Here is a 19,428-nt window from a genome sequence, read left to right as displayed (position 1 = left end):
TCCTCCTCCCTGCTGTTATGCTGCCTCCTGCCAGTCAGCCAGCATTCTGTCCCCTCTGAGTCTGCTGAGTCCTCATTGGCTAGTTTGGGTGTTTGTCCTCCTAAAGGTTTGTTGTGCATTTGCAAATGTTGGCAGACACAGGGCATTTCTGAGTCTGCTGATCTCTCTCTGTCGTGTGTGTGTGTGTGTGTGTGTGTGTGTGTGTTGCCATATTAATAAATCAATGACTTAAATCACAGGAGTGGCAGCCAGCTATTTTTGGAAAGTCGATGACTCACTAGCCTAGGGCTTTAGACAGCCACATTCAATTGACTAGTTGGGGACCAGTATTTCCTTTAAGACATGAAAAGCTCTGGTAGATCAGACCAAAGACTTGTTTGGTCCAGCATTCTCTTTCCCAGAGTCCTGTTTGTGGGTATGCGCTCTCTCTCTCTCTCTCTCTCTCTCTCTCTCTCTCTCTCTCACACACACACACACACACACACACAGAGAGAGAGGGGGGGGCAATAGTATACTTCCCATGTTGTTTTCAGAGAGCCAACCATCTATTTTTTTTTATAAAATATTTATTGCAATTTTTTAAACAGCAAAGAAGATATCAAATACATAGCAGACGAAAAAGATTGAAGTAAGATTATAAGAAAAAGTAAGAAAACACAAAGAAAATACAGATAAAATAAAGATATTCTTAAATCATAATTTCATAAACTTTGGACTTCCTCACATCCCCCTTCCCTGCGTTCTCAAACATATAGTTATATGCAGCAATTTGTTACCTTGCTTCCATTCTTATTTTATAGATCTCAAATATTCAATTTCAACTTTAGCATGTATTGGTCATAAATTGAATTACTTAGCTTGAACAAAATATTACTTCGAATTTCATCATTTCTTTAAACATCACATATTATCATATATCTTACAATAAATTTACTGCTGCCGTGTTTCTTTCAATCGTGCATTCTCCTAACATTCATACAATTTGTGGTGTTTTTGTAAATAGTCTTTAAATTTTTTCCAGTCCTCTTCCACCGTCTCTTCTCCCAGGTCTCGAATTCTGCCGGTCATTTCAGCCAATTCCATGTAATCTATCAGTTGCGTCTGCCATTCTTCCAGAGTGGGCAAATCCTGTGTCTTCCAGTGCTTTGCAATGAGTACAGAGAGCCAACCATCTAAATCAGTCTTCCTCAACCAGATGCCCTCCATGTCATGTTCTGGTCCAGTGCTGGAACCCATGGGGAAAGCTGGAAAGATGGGGGCAAAAGCTTCTGGACCACAGATAGCTCCAAGCAAATAGCTTACTCTAACAAATGCTGGGAGCAGACTGAAGCTCTTGCAGGCCCCACTCCCTTGAAAGAACTTCGAGTTATAAAGGGCCAACCCTCTGGACCGAAGATGGGCACTCTTCCTCTGTTCCATAGCCTCCCTCCTGGTCTGCTTCCTGTGCACCCAACTTGAGATGTGCATTGGGAGACATCTGGTTCTTCAGGCTCAGAGAAAGGTGTCTGTGAATATCCAGGCCCTGGCAGTCTGGCGGGTTTCTCCAGGAGGTCTTGTCCAACCACCCCAGGTGCAGTGGTCTCCCTATCTTCCACACTCAGTTCTGAGCCATGACTCAGACCAGGCTGCCCATCTGGTGCCCCTGCAGCCTTCAACTCTGTGTCCAGATCACTCCTAGATTCAGGGGTCTTTTGCACTAAATATCCCAGCTGTTGTATGCAGATGGGAGTTGGAGTTCCACATATTGAGGGTACCAAGTTGGGGACAACTAACCTAAACTGTTCCTATCTGCCACTTTCTCAACCCCCTCACTGTAAACTGGTCACCTCACCCTATGGCATTTGTTGGTGACCATAATTTGCCCTGTATTAAACTGTATGATTCCATTTAGTTGAGATTCCTGCACTGTAGGGGGTTGGATTAAATTATTCTTGGGGGTCCCTCCCAACTCTACATTTCTATGAAAACAGCAACATATGTAGATTAAATGTTTGCCTGACAGGTGTTGCTGTCCAAGAACTTCCTTCTGGCCAGTGAAATGCTATTGTCCATTTATGTAGTCATGGTTGGTGGCCTTCACCTTCCTGGATTTATGGAGCCAGGTGGCAAACCTACATTGCCAATACATTGCATTACAGTCCTCTCTGGCCTCTCTCACAGTAAGCCAGGGATTTGCATATCCTTCTAGTGCAGGGGTCTGCAACCTTTAAGACAAAAAGAGCCACTTGGACCCGTTTCCGAAGGGTAAAAAAAAACTGGGAGCCGCAAAACTCATCATTATAAAAATAACTTTTTTCTCACTTTTTAAAATTATTTCTTTGTTTGACTCCTCAGAATTACTCCTCCTCATAGAAATAAACCTTAAATTAACAAGTTACCTTTTTTTTGTGTGTGTGTGTGTGTTCTTCACTCTCCTTCAAAACAGTGACCAGCGTACATGCCCCTTACAATGTAGCGGGCGGGCGGGAAGGTGACGTCGAGACGGTGCGTGACTAACGCATGCACCGCCCCCATGCGACGTCACAGCCAGTACAGCGCCCGCCAGAGTGGGGAGTGTCGGGGCGCACAATGCGCCTCCTCCCCTCGCTAGTATCCGCCCCGGAGCCACGGCAAAGGTGTAAAAGAGCCACATGCGGCTCCGGAGCCGCGGGTTGCAGACCCCTGTTCTAGCGAGTTCCATTTTGGCTGCCGATTCTTCTGGTGGATGCTTCTGCCAGTGTCACCTACCACTTAGTGGGCATATTTCTGCTGGTTTTCCTCCAGGAAATGCAGAAAGCTTCAGAGCTGCCTTCATCAACCTGGTGCCCTTCAGATATTTTGGCCTACAGTTCCCACCAACCCCAGCTGTATGATTCCAGTGCTGATGGGAGCATGGCCCTGCTGGCTAAGATTGATGGGGGTTGTAGTCCAAACATCTGAGGACACCATGTTGGCAAAGGCTGCTACGGGCAATAAAAGGCTCCACCTCCAATAGACTTGACTTCATGTGCTTTACTCAAGGATAATGTCCAGAATAACCTGGCTCAATGACTAAACTGCAGATACAAGAAGAAGAAGTGTTTCAAGACTTCTGTGACTTCTCTCCAGTGTGAGCCTAAGACATTTTGCTGCCTGAACAGGAGCAGCTCTCTTGAAGTCAAAGTGCAGAATGCCCAAATCTGGTCAAGATACAGTATTTTGGGAAGTTAGGCAGAAAATCCCACAAGACCTTATTACTCACCCTGGCAGTACAAATAGAATAATAGACCACCAACCATTTAATTCCCTTTCATGAGGCTCAGTCAGCTTTCCTTACCTTTTCAGACAGTAGGACCGGCTATGCTTCTTTCAAAGAACTTTGGGATTTGTAGTTTACTGAGGATGCAGATAATCCTTTTATTTTCACGGATCCTTAACCCTCTCTCCCTCCAGAGTTCCCCTGCGAGGAGTAACCTCTGTTTCAACAGTTTCAGTATTTAGTGTACTTGGTGTCCTGAATAGTATTGTTATGAGTTTAAGGGAAGTTGAGGAAACAGCTCAGACAAATTTCTTTGAAGGCAAGGCCAGGTGGCCATTTTAGTGCTCTGATGAATACTTCAAAGGCAAGAGCCAGGTTGCAATTAGCTTCATCTAAGTGAAAAAGGACCGGTGGAGGGGGGCTGGGCTGGGCTAGGGAGTTGCTTGTGTAAGTGAGCTGTCAGCAGGCTGCAAAAGCTGGTGACAGAGATATGCCTTGCTCAGTGCTGGATCCCAAGCTGTGACTGATGGAGAAGCAAGATCTGATGGGGCATTATTGTCGTGAGTCCCTCCATTCTGTGTTCATGTTGTATAGATGTGTGAATAAAACCATATATCTTCGAAACACCGTAGTCTCCTCTGACCTTCATTCCAAGGAAATTTAACCCTGGTAAGCGCACAACCACTGAAGTCTCTCACTACTCAGAGATTGGGGTGGCATGCAACAATATCTTATGTCTTCTGTTTTGTTACCACCATAAATGAGAACTCAGAATGAGAGTCACCATTAATAAAGATCCAATGTGGTGTAGTGACTAGAGTGTCGGGCTAGGCTCAAGGAGACTGGAATTTAAATCCCCATTCAGTCACAAATCTTGCTGCATGACCACCATGAATCCATCACTGTCTCACAGCCTAAACAACCTCGCAGGCTTGTGGTTGTTGAAGATGAAATAGGAGGTGAAGTACAGTATATCAGCTTGAACTCCTTGGAGGAATGGCAAGATAAGAAAAGTTTTAATTCCAAAAACAAACATGAACTGTGAGCAAATACAGAACAAATCTGAAACCAGAGTCAAACACAGAATCCATGAAAGTGTTGTAAGAAAAACTGCCCCCTTTCCCTTAAGGGGTATTCTAGAGCCCGTACAGAGTCCTTAAGTGGGTTCCCTATCAGCAGGAGAAAACAACAGAGGCCAACCAGAGTATATTGAGAAGCAAAGCATCTAGTAAGCCTGATCTTTATTCAAAGAACTGTTGCAACAGGATCCTCACCCACCACACGCAGGAGGGAAGGGAATCCTGAACAATGGTGTGCAAGCCCTTATATTTGTTGTTTAGTCGTTTAGTCGTGTCCGACTCTTCGTGACCCCATGGACCAAAGCACGCCAGGCACTCCTGTCTTCCACTGCATCCCGCAGTTTGGTCAGACTCATGTTTGTAGCTTCGAGAACACTGTCCAACCATCTCGTCCTCTGTCGTCCCCTTCTCCTTGTGCCCTCCATCTTTCCCAACATCAGGGTCTTTTCCAGGGAGTCTTCTCTTCTCACAAGGTGGCCAAAGTATTGGAGCATCAGCTTCACGATCTGTCCTTCCAACGAGCACTCAGGTCTGATTTCCTTAAGAATGGATACGTTTGATCTTCTTGCAGTCATGGAGTTTTCTTGGCAGGGATACTGGAGTGGCTTGCCGGTTCCTGCTCCAGGTGGATCACGTTTGGTCAGAACTCTCCACTATGACCTGTCCATCTTGGGTGGCCCTGCACGGCATAGCTCATAGCTTCTCTGAGTTATTCAAGCCCCTTTGCCACGGCAAGGCAGTGATCCATGAAGGGGTCCTTATACAGACTTTTGAAATTGTCCTCCCTGTAATCCATGACCACTGGCGGAGGAAGGGGGTGTGATGGGTGCGGCCCGCCCAGGGTGTCATCCCTGAGCCCCACCCCCAGGTGCACAGCTCTGGGTGCTGGAGCAGCTACCTCTGCATCTGCCCATGACAACCCTCCCAAACATCCCTGTACATCACAGAAGAGGGAGTCTACAGCAGAAATCCTGCCTGCCAGGATACCTGAAAATGGTCACTGGTTGCATTACCTGGGCAGTCTGGTCATTCTTTTGTGATGGTTAATACTTTAGTTCCTGAATCCTGGTCACAGGCTCACCCTATTCATACACAAATATGCCTTTAAGACAGGATTTGCAAGCAAAAAAGACAATGGGAAGGCTTTCCCCATTTGCCTCCCTTACTGCAGAGGAATATTTGAAGTCAATGGGAGAGTCAAAATGGCTTCAGGATTGCTCTCCTGTATTATTTCAGACACATGGTTCATATATTTAGATATGTGTGGGTTTATGAATATCTATTCTATGTTTGAGACCTTAAAATTCTTATAACAAATGATTTCAAACAGTTGAACTCATAACCCACCTACTTTCAGCAGCCAGAAACACCATAACCAGACACTGGAGAGACCTGTCAGGAGTAAGCATGGACCAATGGTACCAAATAGTATGAGAAACAGCCCTACTAGAAAAATTAACTAATAAACTGAAACTGACACGGGGACAAACAGAAGAAGACACCTTCACCCCGGTATGGCTCCCCTTTATCACATACACAGCCCAACAGGACAATGACAATAATCCACCAACAGCATACAAATCAATATGGCTAACCTGATCCAAAACACCCACCCACCTCACTCACACACGAAAACAAAGATCACCACAGCCAATCACAAACAAACAATCACACCCTAGGCCAACCCCAACCTCTCTCACCACCAAAGGAACACAAGTGAACAACACAAGCACGCTGACACCAAACTCTACATACATTAAGCATAATAGAAACATGGCTACCCGACCCCACCCCCATCCATCTCCCCTCCCTCCCTCCACCCCCCTTTCTTTTTTTCTTTCTTTTTCTTATCCCCCTAATGCCTCAACAAATGAAACGGATTTGTAAAAATGTTACATGGGGGGGAAAATACGAGGCATTACACTGACATTGTAAAACAAGAAAACCCTTAATAAAATATTTTTTTAAAAAAATGATTTCAAACAGTTGTGTGGTTCCTCCACACATTCAGGAAGCCCATCTCTGTTTGCTGGCATCAAGTCCAGGGTGTAGGGGGCGAGAGGCAACCCATTGTGCAACAACATAATTAACTCTAATTATATATGTTGAAGTGTGACTCCATAATTGCATGGGGTCACGTTGTGCTGCTGAGATGATTCATTGATGTTTCAGCTCCAGCTGAACCCCTCCCCCAAGTTATGTCAAATAAAGAACTGAGATGAGAAATGGAGGGTGGTTGTCTCCAGAAATCTCTTAAGAAGGGCCCAGAGAGGAGCATTCTTCCCAGTAATTGTTGCTTTGCAGTCCCAGAGATGTTTATTTCCAGCAACAGCACACTGCTGGAATTAAATAAATGGTACATGGCCCAGGCAGAAGTGTCTTAGAAGGCATTCAGGATCCAGACACCAGGTACCAATGGTGAAAATCTTCCCAAAGTCTTCGCTCTGAAATTAGGAGACCGTGGCTCCAGCTGAATCCAATGCTCTCTGTTCCCCCAGGCTCAAGACAGAGGTTACCTGCGAGTGGATTTTTGCAGCCTATGAACTGACACTCTCCCAAGCCAGTTTGCTTTTTCTGACAGCCAATTAGCAAGCCAACAGGGAGCTTGTTTGTTTAAATACAATAACAGGTAGATTTTCACACACATCCCCACCCCAACTCATAGGCTGAGGATGCAAGCTGATCGCTTTACAAGACCTCATTAGTTGGGTGGTTCTGATGACAAGGAAGCTGTCCCTTGTGCAATTACCATTCATTAGCCACACTGAGTGCAGGAAGCATGTGCCATAAAGAAGACATTCAATCAAGCTCTTGCCAAATGCCATCAGCGCTTATGTACCCTGATTCCACTTGATCAAAGACCAGGGGAGAGACACTGTTCATGTTCATCGGTGCTCTCTAAGGAACTTCTTATCCAGATAATTAAGACATCTCCCCCATAGATGTCTCCAAACCTCAATTCCCTCTCTTTTGTTTCTGTTTGTCAGCCTTCAAAAATAATTGAAGAGGGCCGGCCCAAACATTTGGCAAAGTGAGGCAACTGCCTCAGGCAACAGAAGACATGGGTGGTGGTGGTGGCAGCATCAACATCTCTTTGGCTGTTAATAATAATAATAATAATAATAATAATAATAATAATAATCAGTGGCGTAGCGTGGGGGGTGCCAGGGGTGCCGGCCGCACCGGGCGCAACATCTGGGGGGGGCGCGAGTCCAGAGGGCCCAGCCGCGTCGTACCCTGCCCCCTAGCTCCCCCCGTCCTCCCTCCTCCTCCGAGATCCCTCCAAACCTCCAAACTCAGCGCGCGCGATCCACCCCCTCCGCCGAGTTTACTTCCCCTGTTCCCCAGGCTCTGCCGATCCGCGGGCGGCGACCCGAGGAAGCGGGGAAAGCGCCGTGCCTTGGGTGGAGGGGCGCAGCAAGATGCCCGCCTGCCCGCCTGCCCCCGGCCATGAGCCCGGCCCGCTCGCCTTCCCCGCCTCTCTGCCCTGCCCAGCCGGCAAGCACGGAGGGAGGGCGGAGAGGCTCGGAGCGCGCCGGTAGCCAACGACAACAACGGGGAGTAGAAGGCAGCAAGCGCCGGCAGGCGGCGGCGGAGCGGGTGGCCGTAGCCTCCTGGCGCTGATGGGCGAGCAAGAGGCGGGCGAGAAGCCCGGGCCCGGCGTGCCCGGCCCCCCGGACGGGGTGGCCGGCGGAGAGCGCCCCCACGCCGGGGCCGGGCGGCGACGCCGAGGAGCCGTGCACGCTCTGAGCAGGCTGGCGCGGCGCCTCTTGCAAACTTTGCACGGCGCCCGGCAGCAGCAGCAGCAGCAGAAGGCGCTGAGCCCGAGGACGACGAGGGCGGCTTCAAGCGCCCGCCCGGGCCCGAGCGCGAGAGAGGCCAAGCCAGCGGAGAAAATTTGGAGAAAATTCTCAGAGTGGAATGTGAAACAAAAATGTCTCAACACTGAACCTTAAAATGTGGCATGCGGTGGTATAAGGAAGGGGCTAGATTCAGCCCCTGATTCAGCCCCTGAAGATGATGACATACTCTCACCTTCAGACTTACGGTATTTCCAAATTAATCATACTGAAGTTCATTTAAAATTCCTGTTTTATGTTGGATGCAAAAAAGGTTTGGGTAAGGAGAATGGTGGTGGAAAGACGATGTGCTGGGCAATGTTGGGTGGTGGGTTTGAGCCCCACATTGGGCAAAATATTCCTGCATTGCAAGGCTTTAAACTAGCTGACCCTCACGGTCCTTTCCAATTCTACAATTCTGTGGTTCTGTGGAAAAATGCTGGGGCAGCCACGTCCTCACTCAATGATGGCAGCATCAAGACAGTTGCTTACTTATGGTACATCTTGAATGTGCCATCATAGCTCTAACGCCACAAAAAACCCAAAAACCCCCAGTAAGGCTCACTTTTGTGGTGCCTCAAATGCAACTTGGTGGCGCCTCAAATGCATCACTGTGGTGTCTGTTCACACACGCGTATCAATGGGCCTTCTCAGTGGTGACTCCACACAGTGGCGTAGCGTGGGGGGTGCAGGGGGGGGCGGCCGCACCGGGCGCAACATCTGGGGGGGTGCGCTCGCACTCGCAGCTCTCTGCCCCTACCTAAATCCACGGGTTAGGGGGCGCAAATTACTTGCCTTGCCCCGGGTGCTGACAACCCACGCTACGCCACTGATAATAATAAATAAATTATTTATCACCCACCCACCTGGCTAGGTTTCTCCAGCCACTCTGGGTGGCTCCCAACAGAATGATAATGATAATAATGCAATAAAACACCAGTCATTAAAAACTTCCCTAAATAGGGCTGCCTTCAGATGTCTTCTAAAAGTCAGATAGTTGTTTATTTTCTTGACATCTGATGGGAAGGAGTTCCACAGGGCAGGCGCCACCACCGAGAAGGCCCTCTGTCCCCACCCTGGCCAGTCTCCTTTGCTGGAGTACAGAGTTGTGCATTTATTTATTTATTTATTTATTCATTCAGTCCATAATTTTTTTAGTGTAAAACCAAAACTTGAAAGCGGCTTACCGAAAGAATAAAGCAATGAAATCAACTGTAAAAAAGCAGTTTGAAATTGTTGTATTTAACTTTTTAATTTTTTTTCAATGAAATATCATTAAAACCAATAGCAAACTAAAAACTGGTTTAAAACACATGTCAACATACTACGTATCTAGACAGGCATGCCTAAACAAATATACTTTTAGCAGACACTGAAAAGAGTACAGTAAAGGTGCCCATCTGATGTCGATGGGCAGAGCGTTCCAAAGTTTGGGTGCTGCCACACTCAAAGACTGATTTCATACAAATGAGGAATGAGTATTATGGGGCACCTATAACAGCGCCACCTCACAGACCAAAGAAGTAGAGTGGGCATATATGGAGTAAGAAAATCTTGCAAGGAATTTGACAATCTCGCAATATATTTTACATAGTTGGGTTGCCCCTCCACTCCAACTAGGATACTACAGTATCTCAGATATCTTGGGACATGGGGGCCAATGGGATAACTTCAGATTTGCAAAGCAAATCCCTTTGCTCCACACAAAATGAATCGCTCCGTGGATTATTTGAAAGGAGACAACGCCATTAAAAACAAATAAAAAGCTGGCCTCAGAGTAATATTAGAGAAATTGATGTTGTTGTTCCTTTCCTGGAGAATATTAACATTTGGTTTATTGGAAATGATTTCACAAAGCTGACATTTCAAGGTGGGTAAGTCCCCATAAATTAAGGAATTCCAATAAGGGAGCGTACCATGCAGTGGCCTTTCCACTTGGAAGAAATTTCAGAAGAGATTAGCGGGGTTCCTGTGTATCCTCTCTCCCTCCTCTCCCCCCCCCCCTGTTTACAATACACACTTCCTTAATCTGCTGACATCTTGATGAGATGCATGCAACCATTGATCTGCTTGCATCAGAAGTCCAGTTGAGTGCAGAAACAAAACTTCAAAGTGGTTTAGAAAAAGAATAAAGCAATCAAATCAACAGTAAAAAAAAGCAGTTTGAAATTGTTGCATTTAACTTTTTTCATTCAAATATCATGAAAACCCATGACAAGGTGTTGAGTTTTCTAGGACTAAGGATCAGAGTGGGACAGGGGTGTAGCACAGGGAGGGCTAGGGGGCCCGTAGCCCCGGGTGCATGATTTTGAGGGGGTGCAAGCCACACAGGGATTCCCACCCTGCCTGCCACCTGGGCCCGGGAGCCCGGCCTGGCCTTGCCACCTCACCCACGGCCCCCATACTGAAAGGCCGCCTAGTCAGTGCTGGGGAGATGCACCTGCCAAGGGCCCTGTTGGCTGGACAGGCTCTCCCCCCCCCCCCATGTGGGCAGGCATAACAGTGCAGCCCCATGAACTCTCCATGCCCTGTGCTTGCCTGGGGGCAGGAGTGACAACAGTTAGACTGGCATGGTGGGTTTCGTTCACCTTCTGCACCCAGCCCCTGGTACTGCCTGGTGTGCGCACACATGCACCAGGCACAAACAAAGGATGTGACGCCACGGGGGGGGGGGGGCTTGCCTTGATTTATCAAGCAAGCAAAATAAAGTGATTGGGAAGGCAGGCTCCCAATTACAGTGGTACCTTGGGTTACATACGCTTCAGGTTACAGACTCCGCTAACCCAGAAATAGTACCTTGGGTTAAGAACTTTGCTTCAGGGTGAGAACAGAAATCGTGCTCTGGCGGTGCAATGGCAGCGGGAGGCCCCATTAGCTAAAGTGGTGCTTCAGATTAAGAACAGACCTCCGGAACGAATTAAGTACTAAACCAGAGGTACCACTGTATACACCTGCCAATATCTGTCTTCACACAGGTTGAAGGCAAGGGCTCTGAGATTAAATGCAAGAGGTAAAGGTGCTAGAGCAATAGCTAAAGGGTAAGAGCAGCAACTCTTGCCCTTGGCTGAGCCCCCCGGAGGAGTGTCTGGTAAACTCAGACAAATTTGCTCAGGGTTGTTTCTCAGAATATGCCTGCTTCTCTGCAGCGAACCAGATCTGAAGCTGTTGCATAAAGGAACAGTTAGTACCAGTTACTGGAGAATAGAGGAGGAGAGAGTCTTCTTGTGCTCCAATCTTGTCTGCAGGTTTCCCAAAAGATGCATCTGGCCGGCCACAGTGAGAAGATGCCTGATCCAGTCAACAGGCTCTTCTCATGTTCTTAACAGGCCTCTGAATTCCTCTTCCTCACCAAGAGTATGTCAGTGAAAGTTCTACTCAATATTGATCCAGAGTGGATTCCAATGTATAATAGGCAGGATAAAAACACGTTGCAGGATTGCCCCCCAAAATAGACCAGAGGCAATTGTACTTCATCTAGCAGAGTTTTACCACTACTGAAGGCAAACGAGCATAATAGTCACAAATCCAATACAGTGGTGCCTCGCAAGACGAAAAGAATCCATTCTGTGATTCTCTTCGTCTAGCGGTTTTTTCGTCTTGCGAAGCAAGCCCATTGACAGATTAGCGGATTATCGCTATTAGCGCTATTAGCGGCTTATCTGCTGATCGGATCAGCTGATAAGTGGCTTAGCGGCTTAGAAAAAAGGGGGGAACCCGCAGGAACTCGCAAGGCATTGTCGTCTTGCGAAGCAAGCCCATAGGAAATTCGTTTTGCGAAGCACCTCCAAAACGGAAAACCCTTTCGTCTAGCGGGTTTTCCGTCTTGCGAGGCATTCGTCTTGCGGGGCACCACTGTACATTCAAGACTGGCCATGTCCATAAGAAATCCCGTTGCAGCAGACTTAACCCAGACTTACAGCAACTTATAACAAGACTAAACCTTAACACTATCTATGTACAGAACACCACACCAGAAGGAACAGAGATAGAAAGAGAAAGTGTGAAACCCAGGCTCCTTCTGTCCCTACTATTATAGTCAGCCTGACCTTGACAGAAAGAGATAACTGTACCAGTTTAAACCAGCTGTACTCAGCTTCTCTGAAGGAATAACCCAAACATCATGAAGTTTCATTCACACAGAGAAGCTTCCAGAATCCTCTTGAATTAAGTAGAATAGGAAAGATCTCTACACATCACATCAAGACTTTCTGCGCTGACAAAGTATTCAGTCATGATGGGTTGCTGTACCCTGCCCTGGCTCCCATGCAGATGGAGAGCAGATTGTGTGTACATATTTTAATGAATATCTAAGCTCATTTCCCTGAATTGTATTAGGATAATTCAAGCTATTTCTAATCAGCAACAAAACTTGGATTGCTCAAGTCAATTCAAAATAAAAAAATTCCTTCCAGTAGCACCTTAAAGACCAACTAAGTTAGTTCTTGGTATGAGCTTTCGTGTGCATGCACACTTCTTCAGATACACTGAAACAGAAGTTGCCAGATCCTTCTATATAGTGAGAAGGTGGGGAGGGGTATTACTCAGAAGGGTGGTGGGAATGGGTGATTGGCAGATAGCTGAGATGAGCCTGTTGACGACTCTTAACGACTGCAATAGGTCTTACAGGAAAAGGCAAGTGGTGAGAAGGTGAAAAATGGCTTAGTCATGTATAATGAGATAAGAATCCAATGTCTCTGTTCAGACCAGGTCTCTCCATGGTTTTAAGTTTGGTAATGAGTTGCAATTCAGCAGCTTCTCTTTCCAGTCTATTTCTGAAATTCCTTTGTAGTAAAACAGCTACTTTGAGATCAAATAAGATCAATTTTGAGATCAATTCAGATCAAATAAAAGCCACTTATGGACCTGATGAGTTCCAACCCCCACCTCTCTATGAGCCTCAGGTCCTCCATGACCTGTGAACCTTCTTCCCCCACCTCCATGATCCTCCAAGAATGCCAGTTCTACAGCAGGTGCATGGGGAAAGAGAGATAGAGCCACTCCCTTCTGTCCATCACTGGCACCAGCAGACAACTCATAGCATAAGGAACCCATAGTGGCTAAGGAAGCATTCGAACCAGTTCCCTGGCTTGAGGCTCCTAATTCCATTACCTGGTTGGATAGCTCTCCTTCTGTCTCCTGAACATTTCCATGTACCTTCATTTCTGACCCTGCTGGTCAGAGGGCCTATCTGAGATGGCTATCTGAGATGGGGCATCTGAGCATTACATAGAGTGGGGTGAGTTCTTACGGAGTTCAGAATAAAATTGGAGGAATACTCAGGTCATGCTTGAAATGAGCATTTCAAGTTGCCGAGTTCCATATTATGAGCCCTGTGGCTGATGAATAATTTCCAGTAGTATTTATGCTGACTGCCACAGAAGGGAAATTGCCCTATTAAGAGAATCTTGCACTATGAAATTGCAAGCACCATCCCTACGTCCCCAAGCATTTATAATTCTGAGAAAGGGGACTTTATCTAGCAAATGTTTGGGACACTTTGCTGGATGCTGGCAAGCTTCCAGATTTCTGTTTCCTGTGTGGAATAGGGTTGACTCCGCAGGGACTAACTGCTAAAGCGAGAGAGAGGTTGGGTGCTGGGGCTTGTTCTTTCCTGGAAGACGCACTCTCTGGCCTAAGAACAGAGGGTTCATATAATCAGAGGAATATGTCTTATTCTGAGAGCTTAGTCACGCATACCTTTCTTCTGCTCTTTCCAGGCATGGTCTGCAATTTATATATAGCTTTGTGTCCAAGTGCCCCCCCTTTTTTGCTCTGGAGCTTTCCCCGGGAAAACTCACTCTTTAAAGCTCAACCAGAGCAAACGTCAATCCATGGAAAACTTGATGTTTTATCTGATCCAGCTTTAAAGAGCTGGATTTCACAGGAAAAGCTTGGAGGAAAGAAAAAGAAAGGAAGGAAGGTACGAAGGAGCTCAGACATGTAGCATTACAGTGTGGACCTATGCCTGGAAAAAACAAGGAAAAGAGTAAGTGTGGATGAGCCACACTACTGGTCCATAAAGCTTAGCATTGCTTCTGCATTGAGTGGTGGTGGTTCTCTGGGGCTTGGAGATTGGGGTCTCTCCCAGCCCTACCAAGAGATGCTTCCAGGAATTGAATCTGCAACCTTCTGCATGCACGCACATTCCTCTCCACTGAACAGCAGTCTTTCCCCTAGTCCGGCATCTCATTTCCCGCAGCCCTAATGCATACCATATGCGCCACATCGTGATTTTTCATACCATATGAAATTATCCCCACTGCCATGTCATTTGGGCGAGAGAGTCCCCCTTTAGTATACGGGCTCAATTCATTTCCACCTGACAGCCAATGGAAAATGGTTTGCTGGCTCCAGGAGGTGCGTAAAAGAGGCTCGATATTTTCAGACCTTGATAAACCTTTTCCCCCAACACTGTTTTTGGCTAATCAACTGCCTTGGGTAGCTTGGAACTGGTCCTGCTTTTTGGATTCTGCCACTTCCTTTCCGTTGCACGCAAACTCTCAATTATTTCCCAGTGTCTAAACACTGTCCCTTTTCCAACAGGCTAAATTGCTTTGCCAGTGGCTCTTTGGATCTGTGTGGAAAGGGGGATGGAGACAGGCAGAGCCGGTCAGCATAATATACTACTCTACTCTGTCGCCACTGCGTCTGCGTAATTGTCTCCTACATTTATGATCTGGCTTGAACTGCGGCAATGTGAACACATTTTTTCCCTGTCCCAGACACTGTGTAATTGAATTGGATGTGAAGCTGAAGAAAAAAAAAATAGTGGAGAGAGGAAGAGAGGGGATTTATAGTGAATTATAGCTGATGATTTTAAGGCTTCAACTGGGGGGGGGGGGAGCTGGTGCATTAACAGCATGCCCCCATTGTTATAGTTTCACTGTCAAGCTAAGTTTAGCAACAAAAGACTTGGCTTTCCTGGTCTTGGCATTGTTATCCCTTTCTACAGGGGTTGGCCATTATTATTGATACCATGCCATCCACACGCATGACACTTGGCAGAATAACAAATGCAAAAAGAGGAGCTTATCAGCTCCGTTTGGGCAGCAGGGGAGATGCCAGAAGAAATAAGAGGAGCCTGCCTGGTGGATCAGGTCAGGAGGGCCCATCTAAGCCCAGCACTCTGAGCTGGTTCACACTTCTGCTTGTCTACTTGCTTGATCCATGCTTTCCAGGTGTCAGTCCGAGTGGTTTTCCCCTTGCCCTGCTCCTTTCCCAGAGAAAACCCACTCTTTAGTGCTAAATTGGAACAAACATCAATCCGGAGAAAATTCAAATTTCTCTTTGCTCCCATTGAGCGCTAAATAGTGTTTTTCCCGGGCTGTGCTTTCTGCTGCGCGCGTGCACGTGCCCGGCTTCCCGCCTTCCTCTTTCTCTCCACCACATTCCTCCTGTGAAGATGTGTGTGTATACTGCATAAGAGCTGCTTGATTTGTGTGGTGCCTGGGTTTCAAAGGGCTTTTGTTGGGAAAACAGACTATGAATAACAACCCTTGCTACTATCCCAGAATGCTCTCCTCTTTGCCACCACTGCATTATGACATCATCAACCATATATAGGAGCTGCTGCTTGCCTTCTTTGAAACATAGCTTCATCTTCCAGCATTCTGAAAGCATTAGGAGATAGATCAGGAACTTCTGGTTTGTGGTGTAGTGCTGTACAATGGCTAAGAGAGTAGCAGAAAAGGAGCTGACTGACAGGAACTGGGATCAAGAAGAAGAAGAAACTGAAGAGGTGGGAACATTCTCAGTGGCCAGTGAAGAGGTTGTAAAGAACAGAGCAATTAAGAAGGCAAAGCGTAGAAATGTGGGGTTTGAGGCTGAGAGTGGTGGAGCTTTTGAAGGTTTTAAAGGTTTCGTTTTGCCGTCTGGAGGTGGAGGATTTTCTGGCTTTGGCATTGGCACCGGAACAAAGCCTTTAGGGGGGCTATCCAATGGCGGCGGCGGCATTGCAAATAGCTCATCGTTCACCAATTTAAAGACTGCTGCTGAAACAACTACTACATTTAGTTCTGTGGTGTCCAGTGGTTCAGTGAATAATACTGTAACTGAGAAAAAGCCTGTAAGTGTGGAAGCAAAGGGTGAGAGCCAGCAGCCTTTGTCCTCTGGATTCACTGAGAACAAAGCAGGCAGCCCTGATGCTTATCATAAACAGTTAGCCGCTCTAAATTGTTCGGTGCGTGACTGGATAGTAAAACATGTAAATGCCAATCCACTCTGTGACCTGTCGCCGATTTTCCGAGACTATGAGAAATATTTAGCTGAGATAGAGCAACGCGGAATGAGTAGTGAGAGCGGTTCTGAAAGTGACAGTAACAAGACAGTTGGAACTCAGCCTGGGTCTGCATTTGGGAGTCCAAATCTTCAGCAGAGTTCAACGTTTTTCTTCAATAGCAACAAATCTGAGAATGCACCAGGAAAGAAAACAGAAATGGAAAAGAAAACGGAACCAAAACTAGGGTCTATGTCAACTGTCTCCTTTACTTTTAGCAAGAGCGTAGACAACTCTGGTCTGAATTCTGGTGCATTACCTAGTTTCTCATTCTCTCCTGGAAGTGCAAGTTTATTTGGAAAAGATACAAGCCAAGGCAAGGTTGTTTCTTCATTTTCCAGCAAAGCACTAGATATAAAGACAGAAAGTGGTGGCAATGAAGATAAAGGGGGTGATGAAGAAGATGAGGAGCCACCAAAGGCAGTAGTGAATGAAATAAAGGAAGATGATGCCTTCTACTCAAAGAAGTGCAAAGTTTTTTACAAGAAAGATAATGAATTTAAAGAAAAAGGTATAGGAACGCTACACTTAAAACATGCAGGAAATCAGAAGATTCAGCTATTAGTACGGGCAGATACCAACTTAGGCAACATATTGCTGAACATTTTGGTGCCTCCTAAGATGCCATGCTCCAGAACAGGGAAGAACAACGTGCTCATTGTCTGTGTTCCAAATCCACCCATTGATGAGAAGAATGCTACCGTCCCTGTTCCTATATTGATAAGAGTGAAAACAAGTCAGGATGCAGATGAGTTGCACAAAATTTTACTGGAGAAGAAGGAGGTCTAAAAATCTGGGCTGTTGAAAATTACAGACGAAACTTGCCAAACTGCTGCTGCTCATTTCCTCTCTCTTGACTCTGCTAGTAACTTTTTAAACCACTTCTGACATTCTAAGGACTGTTTAGGAACTCTGAAGAGCTTTGGTGAGGGAAAGAAACTAAGATGGCCAATAAAAGCTTTTTTAAAAAAATCAAAATCAAAATAAATAAATAGTGTTTTTCCCTGGGGGAAAGCAGTGCGACAAGGGGAGATGTATTCAAGGGGATGCTGCCTTCAACAGTAGAGAGAAAAAATGGTGCTGAAATAGCTTTTCCTGTTCCTTATGGTCCTCCAGACCACCTCACTGCTAGAAGAGTTCCAGTCACCTCTTCCATTGGACTGTGTACAGAGGCCCAAAGGAGTCAATCTCTGGAATGAACTAGCCATTTCAGCCCAACAGCTGGATGTTACTCCCTCTGTGGCTCTCTCACCAGATGTTTCTGGCAGGGCTGTGTGCTGAGTCCCTAATTCCCTCTGTGGCCCCAATCAGTCTACCACTAGATGGTTTTGTTTGAAAATGTTGAAAACAAGAAGACAAAAACTTCAGGAAAGAATGGGGAAAATGTATAACTAAGATGATGGATGATGCCGAAATGCCAAAGATGACCGTGAAGATCAGAGATCAAGATGAAAAAAAGTTTGAGCAGGAATGGAATAAATTTATAGACTATTTAAAAGGCCACTGTAAATATATTAAAATGTTAGCTGGTTTGATATAACATTTATGTAATTATACAATTGGAAATTAAGATAAATAAGAGGGGAAACAAAGAGTTTGGAGAAATAAAATGAGATGCAAGAAATTATGGGGGAGAAAATTGGAATCCAGGGAAGGGGTGGGGGGAAGTCTATATTGTATTTTTTGGGAAAGTATTGAATTATTGTGATTATAAAATTTGAAAATAAAATTATTATTTTTTTAAAAAAGAGATTTTTAGAAACATCTTTCCATTGGAGTCTGAATCCCTAGTTCGTTGCCAATCATCCAGAGCCACTTTGAGACAGCATGAAGGGTTTTCCTCAGGTGCTTGGAGTTCCTTCCCCACCATTTACCCCATGGAAAGCATCAAATTCCTCTTGGAATCCAGTCCTCTCTTCAATCACACCACCTTGATACTTTTCCACTCTTCCCAGCATGGAAGTAGGGCTTCATTTTTTCTTTGCTCTCTCCCTCCTAACATCATGAAACCTCTTCACTGGGTAGTGAACTTGCCAGGTTCTTCAATGCATCAAGTTTGCTACCAGAAGTATTTCAATAATTATCTTGCCGTGCAGGCAAAGACCGGCAGCTGGGAGCCCTGAATTACAGCCAACATGAGGCCCCTGGTAATGCCCGGCAGCCCTTTTCCTCTTCTGTGCAATACTGCGAATGGAGACAGGAGGGAAATTAGGTTCGTTGTTGTATTGGTTCCCTGTGGCTCCTCTCTCTGGTGTTAGAAGTTAACATTAATTCTCAGGGAGCCCATTTTCTTCTCTTCTGGCCTGTTGGTGTGTTAATGAGATTACAAGAACTGTCTTCAAAGAACCAGCTCATTCCTGAGAGCGCGGTACAGCTGGTGGCAATTTTGTCCTCCAGATTCAAAGAGAAATTTGTATTCATATCTATGTTAGCATTTGACGATCTACAAAGGACCTCTCTTGCCATTGTCCTTCTAAGAAGGGAGAGCAGGGACCTTGAAGTTCCCAACAGCTGTTAAGCAAGCAAGCAAGCAAGCATACAGGTCACCTTTGTCACAGTCAGGACGCCTATGTCCTAGCCAGGCCTGCACACAATCTTGTTTGTCCTCAGTAACCAAAATTATATTATTCCATTTTTTCCAGCCAGAATGGCCAATGGCCAGGAATGATAGGAGCAGCAACATTGGGACGGCCACAGGTCCCCCTACCCCACCCCGTTTTAAATTCTCATTCCTATAATTTTGTCTATAGCACTGTGAACATTACAACTGTGTTGTAATTGGACAGCAAATAACGTGCCTTGAAATATCACTTCCATATACAAGCAGAAAAGTTGTTTTCCTTCATTTTCAAGGAATTGTAGAAAACAAAGTGGCACTAATAAAGAAAAGTTCCAGGGTGGCAACAGAAAGCAAACTAAAAATGCTTTTGCAGTTCATCAAAACTATCCAGCAATATCAAGTTATAGGAAAACTGGTGCTATTAACAGTAATCCTTCTAGTTGGTTAATTGGTTTGGC

The 19,428-nt window shown here is 45.9% G+C and overlaps 2 protein-coding genes across 2 annotated transcripts in view; one reads left to right on the top strand and one right to left on the bottom strand.

Moving 5' to 3' along the window:
* Nucleotides 1-2,277: 2,277 nt before the first annotated feature.
* Nucleotides 2,278-19,428, bottom strand: part of LOC310695984 (G protein-activated inward rectifier potassium channel 4-like) — a 165,095-nt gene continuing 147,944 nt past the window's right edge. Inside the window, exon 5 of the transcript XR_014520378.1 lies at nucleotides 2,278-2,661. The gene's annotated coding sequence lies outside the window, so the exon portion shown is untranslated. The remainder of the gene's footprint in view (nucleotides 2,662-19,428) is intronic.
* Nucleotides 15,536-17,221, top strand: LOC310695925 (nuclear pore complex protein Nup50-like). Its single transcript, XM_083480867.1, has one exon. It carries the CDS (start codon nucleotides 15,802-15,804, stop codon nucleotides 17,197-17,199), a length of 1,398 nt encoding a protein of 465 aa, XP_083336993.1. The 5' UTR covers nucleotides 15,536-15,801; the 3' UTR covers nucleotides 17,200-17,221.

Source organism: Podarcis liolepis (genome assembly GCF_965112155.1).
Source record: "Podarcis liolepis genome assembly, chromosome: 16".
Taxonomy (NCBI): Eukaryota; Metazoa; Chordata; class Lepidosauria; order Squamata; family Lacertidae; genus Podarcis; species Podarcis liolepis.
The sequence above is the reverse complement of the archived record's forward strand: the minus strand, read 5'-3'. Positions and strand labels throughout refer to the sequence as shown.

Coding starts and splice junctions, on each gene's coding strand:
- LOC310695925 (XM_083480867.1), top strand. CDS start 15,802: ATGGCTAAGAGAGTAGCAGAAAAGGAGCTGACTGACAGGAACTGGGAT.